This window comes from Aureobasidium pullulans (genome assembly GCF_000721785.1).
Source record: "Aureobasidium pullulans EXF-150 unplaced genomic scaffold scaffold_3, whole genome shotgun sequence".
Taxonomy (NCBI): domain Eukaryota; kingdom Fungi; phylum Ascomycota; class Dothideomycetes; order Dothideales; family Saccotheciaceae; genus Aureobasidium; species Aureobasidium pullulans.
In genome coordinates, this window is record NW_021941023.1 from 788,714 (window position 1) to 804,707 (window position 15,994).

General features: G+C 50.6%; 7 protein-coding genes across 7 annotated transcripts; 5 read left to right on the plus strand and 2 right to left on the minus strand.

Moving 5' to 3' along the window:
* Positions 1-2,105: 2,105 nt before the first annotated feature.
* On the minus strand, positions 2,106-4,683 carry M438DRAFT_362541 (uncharacterized protein; the record flags this gene model as incomplete). The annotated part of the gene is made up of 3 exons (XM_029907590.1): positions 2,106-4,052; positions 4,221-4,306; positions 4,353-4,683. The coding sequence occupies 3 exons, from the start codon at positions 4,681-4,683 to the stop codon at positions 2,295-2,297; spliced, it is 2,175 nt and encodes a 724-aa protein (XP_029763871.1). The 3' UTR covers positions 2,106-2,294.
* Positions 4,684-5,201: 518 nt separating this feature from the next.
* M438DRAFT_130248 (uncharacterized protein) lies at positions 5,202-5,872 on the plus strand. Its single transcript, XM_029898818.1, has one exon. It carries the CDS (start codon positions 5,370-5,372, stop codon positions 5,835-5,837), a length of 468 nt encoding a protein of 155 aa, XP_029763872.1. The 5' UTR covers positions 5,202-5,369; the 3' UTR covers positions 5,838-5,872.
* Positions 5,873-7,792: 1,920 nt separating this feature from the next.
* On the plus strand, positions 7,793-8,116 carry M438DRAFT_266413 (plant expansin; the record flags this gene model as incomplete). Its single annotated transcript, XM_029900106.1, has 1 exon — positions 7,793-8,116. A coding segment is annotated over one exon (324 nt), but the record flags the coding sequence as incomplete, so codon positions are not given.
* Positions 8,117-9,598: 1,482 nt separating this feature from the next.
* M438DRAFT_352477 (uncharacterized protein) lies at positions 9,599-10,875 on the plus strand (the record flags this gene model as incomplete). Its single annotated transcript, XM_029906792.1, has 2 exons — positions 9,599-9,614; positions 9,665-10,875. 2 exons carry the CDS (start codon positions 9,599-9,601, stop codon positions 10,873-10,875), a joined length of 1,227 nt encoding a protein of 408 aa, XP_029763874.1.
* Positions 10,876-11,515: 640 nt separating this feature from the next.
* M438DRAFT_403049 (Rtt106-domain-containing protein) lies at positions 11,516-13,398 on the plus strand. Its single transcript, XM_029909633.1, has 4 exons — positions 11,516-11,821; positions 11,878-12,237; positions 12,294-12,647; positions 12,705-13,398. The coding sequence occupies exons 1-4, from the start codon at positions 11,755-11,757 to the stop codon at positions 13,244-13,246; spliced, it is 1,323 nt and encodes a 440-aa protein (XP_029763875.1). The 5' UTR covers positions 11,516-11,754; the 3' UTR covers positions 13,247-13,398.
* Positions 13,399-13,492: 94 nt separating this feature from the next.
* M438DRAFT_130308 (uncharacterized protein) lies at positions 13,493-14,001 on the plus strand. Its single transcript, XM_029898819.1, has one exon. It carries the CDS (start codon positions 13,721-13,723, stop codon positions 13,922-13,924), a length of 204 nt encoding a protein of 67 aa, XP_029763876.1. The 5' UTR covers positions 13,493-13,720; the 3' UTR covers positions 13,925-14,001.
* On the minus strand, positions 13,883-15,837 carry M438DRAFT_290473 (putative amino acid transporter). The gene is made up of 4 exons (XM_029901712.1): positions 15,404-15,837; positions 15,131-15,346; positions 14,893-15,079; positions 13,883-14,841 (listed from the first exon to the last, which is right to left on the minus strand). The coding sequence occupies exons 1-4, from the start codon at positions 15,604-15,606 to the stop codon at positions 14,080-14,082; spliced, it is 1,368 nt and encodes a 455-aa protein (XP_029763877.1). The 5' UTR covers positions 15,607-15,837; the 3' UTR covers positions 13,883-14,079.
* Positions 15,838-15,994: the final 157 nt, after the last annotated feature.

Genomic DNA, 15,994 nt, shown 5'->3' on the forward strand with positions numbered 1-15,994 from the left:
ATGCAACCCCTGCCTTAAGCTGAAATACGCAATGACTCGCCTGTCGCTTTTGCCTTGGAAAGCCCGCAGCCCCGTTGGAGATTCCTTTTGTTTACCGGCAAATCCTTGAGGAGCTGAATTGGAAGGAAGTTCAAGACCACATTAGCCCACCACGCCTATCATCGTACCACGATCGCGGTATGCTGCGGCCCGCTGCCTCCAACCCTCTTTTCCTTCGTATTTCCTCCATCGTTAGGGGAGACACGTGTTTTTTGAGCCGCTTCTCTCACGCTCCGCGGAAAGTTTCGAAGTCTACTCAACGTCTTGACGAGCCCTATCCTGCCGGCGCTCGACGGTGTCTATCTCGACCAAAGACCCTTGTCCAAGAATATCACCAAGTGCCGGCGACTCTTATCACCCTCCTATTCGTGTCCAGGACAACAGATCTCGAGCTGGGGCAGTGCAGACGCCACGGGCGACAAGGGCTGCAGTGGTGATCGCAATCGCAGCCAGAGGCTCTGCGGTCCTGCAAAGCGCTGCGATTACTCGCAGTTCGCATGTTCCCATTTCTCTCCCCACCTGGTCTCCGGGCCCGAACCAGTTTGACGATGAGTACAAGACGTCCCGAGTCATCAGCGACTCGCAGCGAGCAGGTTGCTTGTACTCGAGTACATATCTTGAAGTCGACAGACTCTCGGTTACAGCTCCGGTTCAGCTCCTTGGTGCGGAGAAGTCAAGGTTCACGGATACAACCACACACACACCATGCATCCGGACAATAGGTTTGTGCTCCGGATAGAAAGTAAACTTCTTGCTTGACACTCGACCACTTGACTCAGAGAGTTGGCCCTCTCAGAGTCTATCAAACTTTCTGCTCTGCCCTCATGCATGAATCCTTCTCTCGGTCAGGAAGTCATGTTCTTGACCAAGTGGAGATACCGAGTCGAGCGCTTCAACTAGCCACAATTCGACTCAGGTGGAGAGGGTAAGGGTGCGAGATAATACCACTCCCTGGAGTTCTTCCGGTTGCCATGATGGTTCGTGGCATGCTCGAGCAGCTTCTTGCCATGATCTGCATCGGAACTCTATAGACGATGGTGTGTTGCGGAGCCGGGCTCCATGAGACTGGTAGCCGTACTTAGCCAAGTTATTGGCTTGGTGCGAAGGCATCATCAAGGTATCTATCGACTTGGTTTCCGGATGTCTTACTCAGACATTCTTTCTTCTAGGGTATGTAGCCGGGATATACAGCGCTGCTGGCAGCCATCGAGTGGCATGCTTTCGCAAGGGTAGTCCCAACCTCGGTTTCCTATCTTGGCTTCACCATATAGCAAATCCTCATGCTTCTTGGGATATTTCAGTTTCCGTATCTAGCGTACTTGATTCGGCTTGCGATTATGATCTGCTGATGATCGTGGAATATCTTCACCTCGGCAGACAAATCTGGAGTGCCGTGGTGCGATTTGTCAGGAGCGACGGACCATCGTGTGTGCAGCGTGCACAACCTTTTGGTGGCACTTCGGAAAACATATTTTCCTCTACAGTCGCAGGGAGCGTCTTCCCTCCAGAATGTGTGTCGCAATCGGAAGATCGTGACGGTGTCCGTTGCTCTCACCATGTTTGACAATTATGCTTGCCAGGCATTGCTTTCAAGTAAATCCACGAAACATTATTTATATATATTGATGTCAAACCATTGGCTCCACTCTCGACGTTCACAAGGCCTACCTGTCTAGAGGGAACGATTGAGCCACAGTCTAGCATCTGTCTATTGTGTGTATCTTCGTACTCCATAGTGCCGCAGGTACACGTGAGCTCGAAAGGGTCAGGGTCGTACCCCGTACGACGAGCAAGAATCATTACCAGCATTTCTGCTCAAGAATGAACTCTGCTCCAACGTGTATGCGAGCGTCTTGCGTAAGTTAAAGATCGTGTTGAAGTCCAATGTTTATGGAATAACAGCGCCTAACAACTAGGTTTGTGACTTTGATCGGGTTCATGTAAAGGGTCACCCTGTCAGGATGCGATGATGATGATGATGATGATGATGATGATGATGATNGATGATGATGATGATGATGATGATGATGATGATGATGATGATTGTTACTAACGACAACTGCTGTCTCCACACATGCAGTTATAACAGCAGTGCAATTAAGTATGGTTAGAGTGTCTTCTTAACATACTAATCCTTGTGATATGCTAGTCCCCTTGCTCAATGGCCTCAATCATGATGTTGCTCAAAATCAAAGAACGTATTCTCTCCAGACAGCTACACGCCAGATGAACCACACACTCGACACAATACTCATCTATCTATAGTGCTTTTTCAGACTCAAATCTCCAATAGAGTCCGCACGGTTGAGTGTAGCAAAGACAACATGGCCGACTTCATCATTGACTCTAGCGTCACCGATTTTGACCTTGACATCTCTCAACAGACGTGCTCTTTCCATGGCTCCCAATGACTCTCCTCCAGACGGTACACTCATGTACGGATTGTTGTAGGTGAAACTTGAGACATATCCCATCATATCTGGCGCGTGGCATAGATGACTCAATGCAGTCCCCGCTGATCCGAGTAATAAGAGTATGCAGGACGATACTAAGAGGAAAGCGAACCAGAGATAGTTACATTTGTAAACCTCTGTCGTCGCAGTGATGGTGGTGTTTGAGTATAAAGGGAGATATGGAGGCGCCCGAAGTTCGTCGTAGAGCTCTGTACTTGTAGTGATAGAAAGGTTAGAGGATTTCCAGATTGAGTCGTTTGGGGCTGGGAGGTCATCCGTATAGGCCAAGGGTGCAAGGGAGAGTTGGAAGTAGGTATTCATCAGTGAGCCCATTCGTGTCGCAAAAAGATCATTGGAAATGTCTTCCATGTCTGGTAAGCCTGCGGTTGCTGTGCCGAAAGGCATGCTTGCTCCTTTGATATAGAACTCCGTGGGTGACGTGTCACCCATGTGAATACTGCCGGTTGCAAGAGGGAAATCTTGCATAAAGTGATAGGACATGACAAGATATTCTAGAGGTGTCAAGTTCGGGTTCCGATCTGAGTACTTGGTGGACGGCCGCAATGCTGTTGCTCTGCACCCATCCTCAGTACATCCAGCTTTGACTTCGACGTACTTCAGCTTGACTGTACAATTACGCATGAGTACTGAATACGCTCTTGAATCTGAGCCCGAGTACTGCGATCCGAACAGAAGGTTCCGTGGAAATTGCAGACTGGTGTCAGTAAGAGTCGTCTGGTTTTGATCAAGGAAAATGTTTGACATGCGACCTTCTGTCATTGGCGTATGTGTATCAAGGAAGAAGGATGTCTTTGTATGCTTGTCTTCGTTGATGAACACAGACTTATTGTTCGGAGACCAAATGAGTCCCAGCTGTTGCACGAAACGTGGATCTCTTTGAGACATGTTGTACGCCGGCTCAGGGCAATTCAGGTCCATATAAGCATATTCGAACGTGAACTCCTGGAAGATTTGGGATTTTCTGGCGAGCCCGGCCAGTGGCAAACCAGACAAGGAGGTGTAATTGTCCGCCGATGTAAGTTCTGGGACAGTTTTCCAATGGCCTGTGGATTCTGACTTCGCGCTCACGGTACTCAGTCGTGGAACCTTGATGTTACCCCACGTGTCGACAGCAGAAGTCTTTACGGAGGCAGGAGCCAAGAGGTTGGCACTGTACAACGAGTTGATTGCTGCCAAAGGTGTAGCCGCGTCTCCAGTCATGAGGATGTCATTCGCAATGGCATGATAGCTCATGCCACCTGTTGGAAGGTATAAGACAGGGTCTCCAACAGCAGTCTGAGAGGCCATAGCAGTTTCCAAGATACGTAAAGATGCTTGACCACCCAGAGGTGACAGACACCAGAGCAGGAAAAGGTGAGCACCAAACAGTGTGAAGCGCCTCAAAAGTACCTGGCTTTCAAAGGTACCCCATACTGTCTGACTTGCTAAAAGCAGTTCCAGTACACCAAGCTTCATACCCCGTTCGGCATAATACCTGGCGACGGTCTTTAGTGACTTTCCAGCGACTGCTGCGAACATTATGGGGTAGATTGAAGGCCCCTTGGAACGTGTTAGCATAAGGTCCAGCCTGGGAATGTGAACATCGCGCGTATCATGGAAGGGGAATACTGCCCCTGCGGGCAAATGACCTTCGCGGCAAACGAGGGTGCCGTTAAAGACTGATGTACAGCAGAGACAGAAGACCAGAGTATGGTAAGTGTAACTTACAAGACGCGTTATGATCTTGATATTGTGACCAAGGCCGTTGCCATTTGTTGGCTTCCCGTCAAGCTTAGCCGCCAGTATAGCGAAGACTGAAGAGGGTAAGCCAAGCTCTGGAAGGACTTCTGATAGACCTACTGATAAATGCTATTGGTGCAAGGGTGATCAAAGCTTCGCAAAGATTGAAAAACAATGTTAACAAGGTCTTGTTTCTTAGTTTCCGCGGCTCCTCCGGCCACCCTTTGATTCGAATTTGCTCAGTCAATGCCTGAGCCATTGACATGGCATGCGACTTTCTGTGTTCTGAAACGTTGAAGCCTGACTCTGACTGATTTGAGTCTGAGACTCCATGAGTATTAACTGATGGATTTTCATCATTCTGCAGTGATTCGTATGAGGGTAGCAGTGGTCCGGCCCTTTGATCGGGAACCTGCGAGTAAGAATCAGATGACAGACGGCCCAGAACCATGTTGTTCAATGTTGACAAGAAGAGAAAGTACCATGTGTCCCAACTCTTGATATAGGCAATGGGCGACCATAGCAGATATGATTCGCTTTGCTGTCGATATGCTAAAAGTAGATTGTGTCGGCGCCTGCAGCTAACGCGATTTGCACTATTGTCAACCTTAAGCGACCGATGCAGGTAAAACTGGTGACCGCGAGAATTGAGCGGCAAACACGAAGGTCCGGAGAATAGATGAGCTACCACTGCTTCGCGATATTCGTATGAAAGTGCCGAAATTCGAGAGGCAATCGAGGCCAAGGGTTCTGTAGGCAAGATACTACACAGGAGCACATAGCAGAAGAAGTTTCTTTGCATCCTTCAGGCCAGCACCTTCGCTGCATCGCAATTGACCCAGGGTTTCGGGCTTGCGCTGAAACAGACACTGAGTGACCATGACTCGACGGCTCCAGTTGTTGCAAAGTGGTAGCGAAGAAGTCGTGCATTCTGGCTGTGCTCAGTATTATTGCAAGGCAGGAAGAATATGGACGGAAGTAAATGGCTTCCAGATGTCGATGAAGGCGGTCTTTAATAAAATTTCCACGCGGTATCCCATCTGGTTTCCATAGAAAGCTCTCCATTCTGGTCAATATCAGCCAGCTATCTGCCTCTCAGTGTGTCATCTGTCGTAGACTGTATTCCTCGGCGGCTAGATGGGTTGTATGCCAGGCCAATCACACGCGCTATCATTGTCAATCACGAATCTGCAAGCGCCAGACGCACAACGCGTGCCGCAAGCTTCATTGATCTTAAAGTCGTTCATCTTCCAATTGCTGTGCAAGAAGCCATGGGAACTTGAAGACTCGTACCCTCTTCGCGTCAGCCACTTACCTTGGATACAAGTGCTGCACAAACCTGGAAGAAGGTGCACTGCAGCACCCTTGACACACAAAACGACTTGTCGACACATCCTGTCTTGTGCAGCATTATGCTGTGCAACCATAACTCTCCTCGGGAAAACTTCGGGTTTCGAGACTCGCAGGTCGGCCATCTGGAACACCATGGAGCTCAACGAGCGGACAGACTTTACAAGGTATCGACAGTTAGATGACCGATTTGCTTTTGAAGATACAAGAGACCGGCTGCTTGTACTATTGTGCAGGTCCACCGACAGCTCGTGAATGGTGGAATCGAACTCGGCTCACCACTTGTTCCGCAAAACCCCACCTGCAGAAAGGCATGGGCACGCCTTTTATGACCGCACGACATATCCGAGGCGGACGGATATGACCCGTCTATGCGGTGCAGCAGTGTGCAGGTCTGCGATCGTGCCTTGCAGAATGGCTTCTGCAATGTTGAGCAACCACTGGTCAGAGACAGAGATTCTGCGACAGACTGGCTGGCGGCTTGAGCTGCTCCGGCGCAACATGGAACAGCGACCATGCTTTGGGAATATGATTCCGCCATCTTGGAAGCCACGTCCTTCTCTCTCGCCAATCATCGCAGTGGCACGACATCTGTCTGGATCAGTCCTGCTCCCAAATCAGCAAAATGGTTTGCGCGAGCGCCTCGACAGCGACAGCACAACGTCTTTCTGGGACAATCGATAAACGTGAAAGTCGACTGCGCCGCGGCACGAGCACGAACACGGTGGACACGTTTTTTCCCTCGTTGTCAAACCCACACCCCTGACGCTAATCGTGCTTTTACCGAACAGCCCGACCAATCATCGTTCGTCCCGTGCACATCACAAGCATGTGGCTTCAGGAACTCGGGCTCTAGACCTAAGTTGGTATGGCCTCAGGTACACAGAAAAAAATGGCACACACGGACACAGCAGACCGTAACTGCGGCTGCAGGGCTATGCTGGCAAATTGAACCGGCTAGTTGCGTAGCAACTGAGTACGGTACCTCACCATGTCTTTTCTCTGCAGAGTTTTTTCTTTGTGTGAAAAAACTAGCATGCGACAGTGGGGAACATGACTGATGCAGATGGGCCGTCTTCTTTTTGCTGAGCTGCAAGAGAAAGATCTAAAGAACCCCGCAACCCGGCCTAGAGGGGGCGTGGCGCATGTTATTGGATCCGTTCAAAAAAGCCTCCAGGGGAAAGGTGCGCTAGACAGGTACCGGTTGAGCTCGGGAGGGGAGGACCGTCTAGCGGCCTTGCATTGAGGATCCGATGGAACTCCACAACAGTGCTCTGGCACTGTGAAGTGAAAGACTACAAGAAGGGGACGCCGCATCCGCCGGATCGCCCTCTTCTTCCCTCAGTATTCACAGGCTTGAAGTCTTACGGTTGTGTATTTCACTCTCACTCTCATTTTCCCCCATTCACTCCTTCCTCGTTCTAGGAACTCAGATTCCTGTACACTCTTTCACTCTTTACTCTCCTACCCACGGTCTCAACCAACCACCAGAGCTGCTAGCCAGTTTCATCACAGTCTTTCCATCAAACCAGGAATTACCAGCTTCACTCTTTCAAGCCACTTTTATCATCATTATCAAAATGAAGTCCTTCGGAATCATCGCCGGCTCTGCCCTCTTCGGAGCCATTGCCAACGCCGCACCTCTTGCCAAGCGCGATGTCGTCTGGGTCACTGAGATCGCTACCGACATTGTCACTGTTCCCGTCACCATGACTGTCTGGGCCGATGCTGTCGAGACCACTGCTGTTTCGACCACCACTACTCAACAACACGGCCACAAGTTCTTCCACTCCAAGGCATCCAAGGCTTCCACTACCTCTACTTCGGTTTATGTTGCACCTACCACTAGCAGCTCTTCCGTTTATGTAGCTCCCACCCCTTCGACCACCTCGGTCTATGTTGCTCCTACTCCTTCGACCACCTCTGTTTACGTTGCTCCCACTACCAGCACCTCTGAGGCCTATGTCGCTCCTACCACTAGCACTTCTGAGGTCTACGTTGCCCCTACTACCAGCAGCACTTCAATCTACGTCGCTCCTACCACATCCTCTGTTTACGTCGCACCCACCACTACGTCTGCCTACGTCGCCCCTACCATTGAGAGCACCTCGGTTTATGTTGCTCCCACCACCAGCACTACCAGCAGCGCCCCTGCAGCTACTACTAGCTCTTCGTCTTCCGGCTCCAGCAGTGGACTGGCCGCATCCGGCACTGAGTACACTGGAGACCTCACCTGGTACCAAGTCGGCACAGGATCTTGCGGATTGACCAGCACCTCGGACGAGGCTGTTGTCGCTATCTCCCACACCATCTTTGACGACCCTCAGTACGCCACCGCCAACCCCAACCTTAACCCTCTCTGCGGCAAGACTGTCACTATCAAGGGCAAGAACGGATCTTCTTACACTGCCAAGGTCGTTGACCGCTGTGTCGGCTGTGTTGAGGCCGACCTCGATCTCAGCGAGGACTTCTTCAACGAGGTCACCGCCAACGGCGATGGCCGTGTTCCTGGCATGACCTGGAGCTGGAACTAAATCATTCCCTAGATCAAGACCTTGATGGCAGTCTACTCAGCAACTTCAGCGAAGTCAAGTAGACTGACCATCGCACACTCATTTCGTACCTCTTTCGCTAGCGCTGCGAGTTCAGCGCTTTGCATGATATCTATACACGAATTTGGGAAAACCGGGAAAATGTGACAGGCAGTGCCTGACCAATAAAAGACGGAAATGGTTTCATGTATTCAATTCTTTTCTATCTGTTGATAGCTTTACTTCTCTTCTTGTTGTTATGTTCTTTTGGGGATGCAGTTTGGAGATTATCTTGATCATGTTCAATATGAAACGCATACGCGTCGCTTCATGAAGCTTCATTACCTACTGTGTACCTCTACTTTCGCATGTGCCGTGGCAGTATCAAGGCTCCTTGCAACGTTGTATTGAAGAGGGCTGATCCTACTTTGGCAGGCGTCATTGCCTGGGCTATTTTGGGAGTGCAATAAGGCCGGCGCAACGTTAGGAAGAAACGACTTGGCAGTGAATCTTCCATCGGTTTTCGTCGCAGCGATCACGAGGCAATGAAATAGTCGCCGCGGATTTCTTCCTTGAGTCTGTTCACAAGTTTGTGGTTGTGTGAACGAGAAGACCGAAGCAGAAAATAGCTGGAACAAATAAATGCGGGAAGGAGCCAAAGTCAACGGATGGTTCGATCAGGTGCTCGCATGCTTCGGCTTAATTGGGCTTGGCCGAACCTTGCAGCTTGACAAAGGGCCAGCCGCGCTTGAATCGTGTTTGTGAGATGACTTGAATCTGGCCACGAAATCGGTACAACAGTCGAGGATATGACGCTTCCAGGAGGAGTAAACAGAGGATGAGGCTGCCATGTGCATAACAACCAGATGAATGTGACGTTTTGGTTGCGAGCGTGCGCGTGAACGGGCAGGCCACACAAGCATCCGAAACAGGGTTAGTTGTGGCTTCAACTTTAATGATTGGCCAAGAAAAGAACGAGGTGGTAGACGAGCCCACGGGATGGCAGCTGAAACCTCGAAGGCGAGCGAGACGGTGCAGCTTGGAGTCCCAGACACCGTCCTTGTTGTCTTGATTGAGTCTCTTGAGCAAACAAAGTGATAGATAGCAGCCCTGAACCAATTCGGAAGGAGAGAAGCAGAGCATCGATCATCGCTGCACGCACGAATCAACGATCGGAAGCGTGAAAATAGGCGGGACAACACGAACCGCTGCTTCATAGGAGCCAAAGTGCAGGACCCTTGGCCTCGCTGATCTCAAGACTCTGCCGGGCTGAAGAAACGAGCGTCTCCAACACGCATACTCGTCGACCTGCATTTGCCATTACCATTCTCAACCTCACCGCCGACACACGCCAGCCCTATCTCTCCCTATCCTGATCGCCTACCTACTGATCGACCCGCATCGCTCGTACCACTCCTCTCTCGCATGAGAGGCTTCTCGTCTGTCCGATAATCGACTCGCACCTGGCTTTGTTGAAGCGCAGTCATGTCCAACTCAACAGGTAAGAGCGGCCGTGCATCAGCTTCTTTGTTTGCGACTGACAATGAACAGCGGCCATCACGACTCCGGCGTCGTCGACGTTCCTTTCAACCACGGCCAACGAGGCCCCGTCCTCGACCCAAGATGCCGTCCAGTCGTCCGTCTCGTCTGCTGTCGCATCATCAGTATCATCCGAGGTCTTTTCCTCTGCAACTCAAATGGGCAGCACAGTGACCGTCGAGCCGTCGTCGACCAACGTTGTCACGTCAATCGTGTCTGCCTCGTCGCAACCTCCTTCTACTCAGCTCATTACTTCCGTCGTCACCGAGAGTGCATCTGGCGGTTCGTCTAATGCACCTGTCACCGTTGTCGTCACCTCTGTATACACCCCTTCGACAACCACTGCTGGTCGGGGCTCATCAGCCTCATCTTCGGCTTCCGCTTCATCCTCAGCCGCAGGAAGTTTGCCCAACGGTACAACCAACAAAGGCTCAGACAACAATGGCGGCTTGAGTACTGGCGGAAAGACCGCCATTGCTGTCGTCGTTCCCGTCGTAGTCGTCGCTCTCTTGGTTCTCGCTGGTCTCTTCTTCTGGAGAAAGCGCAAGCAAAGAAAGGTTGCCAAGGAGGAGCGTCGCAAGGAAGTCGAAGAATATGGCTTCAACCCGAACAATGACCCCACCCTCCCTGTTGTCGCTGCCGATGGATCTGAAATGGCCGAGGACTCCAACGGTGGTTACCGCGGATGGGGCAACACCTCCATGTCGAACCGCAAGGCTTCAACCACTCTTTCCGGCGGCCATACTGCTGGACAACTGAGCGACACTGGAAGTCAACCTGGCGGTTACGTACCTGGCAGCCCTACCGGAAACAACTTTTCGGACGGCCACAGTGGTGACACACTCATGAACAAGCGCGAGACTTTCAGCAGCGATGATCTTGGTGCACTCGGCGCCGCCCCTGTTGCTGGTGCCCACCGTAACAACAATGACATCCGTCGTGGACCTTCCAACGCCTCTTCCTCTTACTCAGCCGGAAATCACAGTGAGCGTTCCGACGCATCAGCCGGCATGGGTCAGTCTGGCCAAGCTTACTCGCCCACCGAGATGTATGGCGGCAGCTATGGCGGCTTTGGGCAGCACGGTCCTTATGGCGATGGCTCATACGGCGGTGGTGACAGTGGTATGCCAATCGTACGCGATGTGAGCGCTAGAAGAAACACACGCATCGAGGCCGGCGGCAACTACCAATCAGGAAACAGTGGCATTGCACAGAACTTCTGAGTTCTCAGAGTCATTTGATCCTTCTGTTCTCACGAATTTCCTTTTCTTTTTGTCACTCAGCCAGCGCCTTTGACCGATACTTCACGGGATTCCGATCGCCTCCGCTTTCCCTCTTTCCCTTCCTTTTTGTCTTCTGATATTTTCTCCAATTTCTTGGTTACAGCGCAGGTCCGGTGTTCATACAAACTTGTCTCATATTTCCTTGATTCTCTTTGCTTCTTTGCTCTCTCATCCCGAGAGTCGTCTTTGTTATAATCGTACGTTTGTTTTTACTGTTGGAAGAAACAGGGGAGGCCAGTGAAGGAAGCAGGGAGGGAGGGTTCGAGTGTTTGACAAAGGGTTGCGCGCGATGGAACAGTCGTAAGAGCAGCTTTTAATTGCTCTCACGAAAATTCCAGGGGTCTTACATATCTTACCAAATATTGATCATGTTTCTCGTTCTATTCTTGTATCCCGCTACAAGCTTGGTTATTCAAACAGAATTCTTCTACGTCTATCAGCTTGTTCGAAAATTTCCGAATACCTAGATCAGGTCGATGGGAGTTGGTAGGTATCAAGCGTACCTTCAGATCTCGTCGAGGTCACTCCCGCGACCATTCATCGATCATCTAGCTATAACAATGCACAAATGTGTTCGGAACTAAAGTAGCGTCCACTGAGAGCACACCATTTTCGTCTCTCACTGGACAGTTCTCGATATCCAGATATAATCGTGCCTCTCTTCAGGCTTCAGCTGGTTCGAAGCACATGACGTCGATCTGAGAGCGAAACGCGACTTCTGAGATGGGCTCGCGTCGTCCCTTCTGCCTTGTGACCTAACTTTTTGAATCGCATCAACCTTGCGGTTTACTCGCGTTCAAAACTTATATCGCAAACGGCATGGATACCATTCAAGCGGCCTTTGGCCATGACACTGCGTTATGCGACCGTATCCTCGCAGCAGCGAGTAAGTTTGGCACTGTTGCTGTCGCAAGGCACAGTCGCTAACCTATCTGCAATTAGAAGAGAATCGCGACCAAATGCAATTGTTTGTCGACATTGCCAAGTACATGTCCGAACGCACTGGAAAACGATCATCCGACGACACTATTGACGCTCCTGACGCAAAGAAGAGAAAGACAACTTCTGCACCATCTACTGCTGCTGCCTCGCCTGCACCAGCTCTCAACCTGACGACAACACTAAACCTGAAAGATGCATCCAACGTATTATACTCGGTCCCGGAGACGAGCTTCGCAGTGCCACAAAGAAAAAAGATGACTGTACAATTGGCAGGAGACCCGCAGAGGCTTGAAGAGGGAGCTGTCAGAATTGTGCATGAGGGCTCAGGTATAAATTTGGCCGTCCCTTTCAGCAAAATCGGTAGGTGATGCTCAAAATTGGAGCAAAAGGTCACAGAAGGCTAACAACCACCACAGAGCAGGTGTTCTGTCTACCGGTACCCGAGAAAGCGACACGGCAGTGGAACTTTGTCATATTCGCCAACCAAACTGTCGACTTTAAGACTGGCGATCGAGTCATTGAGGCCGAACAAATTGTCTGGACAATGCCCGAAACAGCCCCTGCTAATGTCAAGGCTGCTGATGGCTTCAAACCCCTAGACATGGACACATACGTTACCAGCACCATGAGATCACTGAACGCCTGCATGAAGGCTCACGGGAAGAACGTCATCATACCCACAGAGCAAGAGTTTGCAAGCGCGATACCACAAAGCCATAGAAAGGGCGAAGCTGCATACCACGTCAAGGCCCACAAGGGAAGCAAAGATGGTAAGATGCGCTCCGAGACCCGCATTCACTAGCACAATATCCTCTAACGCTGCGCAGGTTACCTGTTCTTCCTCTCAGTCGGCATCGTCTGGGCCTTCAAGAAGCCCCTCGCGCTCTTCACTTTCGAGAACATCGAGTCAATCTCATACACATCTGTCCTACAACGGACCTTCAACATCGTCATAACCACCATGCCAGATCCCATCACTGGCGACAAGCAAGATATCGAGTTTTCTATGCTAGACCAAGCCGATTTTGCCGGTATTGACGAATACGTCAAACGCCATGACCTAAATGACGCTTCTATGGCCGCAGAGCGCCAAGCAAAGAAGTTGAATATCAACCCAAAACCGAAAACGGAAGGAGCAGAAGAAGGAGCTCCCAATGCGGAAGGAGCAGACGACGATGATGAGATGACCGAGCTGCAGAAGGCAGAGCAGGCGCTGCAGGATCAAGAGGACGAAGAAGAGGAAGATTACGACCCCGGATCCGATGGTGAAAGTGAAGGATCAGGATCGGATTCAGAAGAGGAAGGCGCGGGTGGCGGAGGTGATGATGAAGAGGGAGAAGAAGAGTATCCCGAAGACGATGAGGAATAGAGGGTGGTAGTCTTGCCTTTGCTCGGAGGATAAATTATGCTGAGACTAGCTTCGAGAGCCCAATATCACTTATCAATGTCTATTGCTTCAGTGCTCTCCCCCAGGCAATATACCACAATCGAAGCTGCAGAAATGCACAATGTTTTCCCAGCTCAACAATCTGTCCAGTGAGAGCGTGTCACCTTGCTCATCTCTCCAGACACTCTCCAATATCCAAAAAAAAACCTTCGTGCATATCTACAGATTGAAACATCCCAAGACATGAGTCGTAGGAGAGAGTGCAAAACCCAACCACAACAGACAGCAAAACATACAAAATGCTTGCTTTGCACATACTATAATGGATGTATATAGATGTATATAGTAATGTGTTTGACATGGAGCAAAAAGAAGAGGGAGATGCAACAAAACATACAGCAGCAGGGATTCCCACGTGGTCACCCACCGTAGTACTAATCTGCCGTTCAACTGCTTATGTATGGCAGAGCGGACGGGATGCCCAGTTTTCAGCTGACTGTGGCCGTATGTGCTGGTGTTGAAAATCTGTTGGTATACAACCACTGGTTTGTGACAAGCAGAGAAGCATATTATATGTCAGATCGCAAGATCGAAAAACGAAAACCAACGGAGTCAATTGACCGGTTTGGAAAGCATGATTTACCTTCTACGGACTGCTGATCCAGAGGACCTGCGAAGAACACCCGAAACATACCACCGGCCTAAGAGAAAACCTGTTGATACAGTATACATAGAATAGAAGCTGGGTGGGATAGAACATCTATAGTTCTTCTAGATTTTGGCGATTACATCTTTTTCGAGGATGACAAGATTGGTTAGCAGGATTGTGCACCGCCTTCATTCCTCGCCATCTTGGCACCAGCAAGCAAGACGCTGATACCCATGACTATGCATCCGAACGTTATGCAGACGTATGCAGCATACGTTTCCCACGTCCGTCTTTTTGTGAGCTTGACGTAACATAACGGAGGTAGGATGTAGGCGAGAGCGCAAGCACTGGTGGCACCGACGAGTTCGAATACGATGCCAAGATCGCAGGTGAGAAGACTCAAGCCCATGGCTGAGATGACGAGAGCGGTGGTGAGGATGAGGTGGCGATTGGGGTCAAAGGCTTCGTGGGAGAAGTAGTAGAGGTTCATGACTTCTCGGCAGACGAATGCTTCTAGAGGTAAGGTTGTGAGCATATTGAGGCCGAAGCATAGCCTAGCAATGTTGACCAGGATATTGTCTGTAGGGAAGTTGTTGAGGACATTGCCTTGTGTGAGACTTCCGAAATTCAGATAGCCAGAAAGTGCCATAGCAAGACAAGCAAGCATCGAGATGCTGGTGGAGTAGTGCGTGACCTTGGCAAATCGGTCCATGGTTGGCTTCTGAAGAGATCCGTAGATGAGCAAGCTATTGTGGTGGCAGACGAAGGCAAAAGAGATGACACCGATAGCTTGGAAGACGCCATTGTTAATGATCAGGGAACCCTTGATTGGACCCTTCATCTCAGCAGGAACCCTAGGGCCCTGGGTGATGACTGTGACAACAATGATGAGCATACTGACTAGAGCCAGCGAACTGGCTTTCGCGAGCTAGAGATGGGTCAGCAGGAATGGATATGAAGCAAGGCAGATTTAGCAAACCTTTGAGATATCTCTGTAAAGCGAGAATGGGTAGGAGATGCCCATGATGAAGACTACAATGACGAATTTCCTGTCTGTGAGAAGCCATAAGAAGTGGCTCTCTTCTAAAGACGGGAACAGGGCCGACATGACATGCGGTATCGTGTCTCCCACAATGATGCAGAAGGCGATCATACCGCCAAAAGCGCTAATTCTGTCAGCATTCGTACTTGTCAGATCAGAGATAGGGATGAATTACAAAGCCCATTGAGCGATGGAGATGGCGACGAGACCGGACTTTCCATAGCAATGCTCGACTGTTGCCTGAAAGGAGTTGGTGCCGCTAAGTTTGGAGTTTATGACGATGAGGCGGATTGTCCAATCAACAGTAATAGTCAAGAGGATGAGCAGGATGACACCTGTAAGCAGACCGGCTTGGCGAAGTGCATATGGCTGTCCGATGATTCCGGCACCACTGCAAGAACGGGTCAGATTGGAGATTCAAGAGGCTAAATGGAGCGAGATGGCTCACATGATGCTGTTGGCCATGTTCATAAAAGCGCTAGACATTGAGCTTTTAGGCCTCGCACTTTCCAGCAGGTCATCTGGGTTGAAGTCGGACTCGGCGACAGTAACGGCAGGGGCCTCAATGCCTGTCAGGAGGGGGGCGCGTTGGCCAGCATTGTGTCTTCTGCTACTCCAGTTGTCTGCAGTGAGATAGTCCTCCTCTTCCATCAAGTCGTGGTCGTGTTGATGGGCATGGTCGAGACTCCCACGGATTGAGTCTTCGATGTCAAAGTGGACACGGTTGGTTGTTCTTGGATTGCCGCCAGGACGTGGCTGAGCAAACGAGGATTGTCTTCTGGGTAGGAAGCCTGGACGCGGTGATTGCGACTGGCTGGCGGGATGGGCTACGATGTCGCTGTCGGGGGAAGAGTGCCGCGGGGATTCGTCGTAGGAGAGCAGGTGCTCCTCGTCTTCGGCGACGTGGCCGGAGCCATTTGCGTTCTTCGATTTCTCGCTGGCCATGACATTGCGCTGTGATGTTGACGACCTTCAATCCATGCTGTCCGCCGTCTTGGATGGGTGTGTTTTGTTGTCCTCGAGTTGCCCTACGTAAGCT

What these genes read in the sequence shown, in the direction of transcription:
- M438DRAFT_403049 (XM_029909633.1), top strand. Translation starts at nt 11,755, where the DNA reads ATGGATACCATTCAAGCGGCCTTTGGCCATGACACTGCGTTATGCGAC. An exon ending in CCGTATCCTCGCAGCAGCGA is followed by an intron (nt 11,822 to 11,877) that starts GTAAGTTTGGCA and finishes ATCTGCAATTAG; the next exon opens with AAGAGAATCGCGACCAAATG. An exon ending in CGTCCCTTTCAGCAAAATCG is followed by an intron (nt 12,238 to 12,293) that starts GTAGGTGATGCT and finishes CAACCACCACAG; the next exon opens with AGCAGGTGTTCTGTCTACCG.
- M438DRAFT_290473 (XM_029901712.1), bottom strand. Translation starts at nt 15,606, where the DNA reads ATGGAAGAGGAGGACTATCTCACTGCAGACAACTGGAGTAGCAGAAGA. An exon ending in AACATGGCCAACAGCATCAT is followed by an intron (nt 15,347 to 15,403) that starts GTGAGCCATCTC and finishes CCGTTCTTGCAG; the next exon opens with TGGTGCCGGAATCATCGGAC. An exon ending in TTTACAGAGATATCTCAAAG is followed by an intron (nt 14,842 to 14,892) that starts GTTTGCTAAATC and finishes ACCCATCTCTAG; the next exon opens with CTCGCGAAAGCCAGTTCGCT.
- M438DRAFT_130248 (XM_029898818.1), top strand. Translation starts at nt 5,370, where the DNA reads ATGGGTTGTATGCCAGGCCAATCACACGCGCTATCATTGTCAATCACG.
- M438DRAFT_130308 (XM_029898819.1), top strand. Translation starts at nt 13,721, where the DNA reads ATGTATGGCAGAGCGGACGGGATGCCCAGTTTTCAGCTGACTGTGGCC.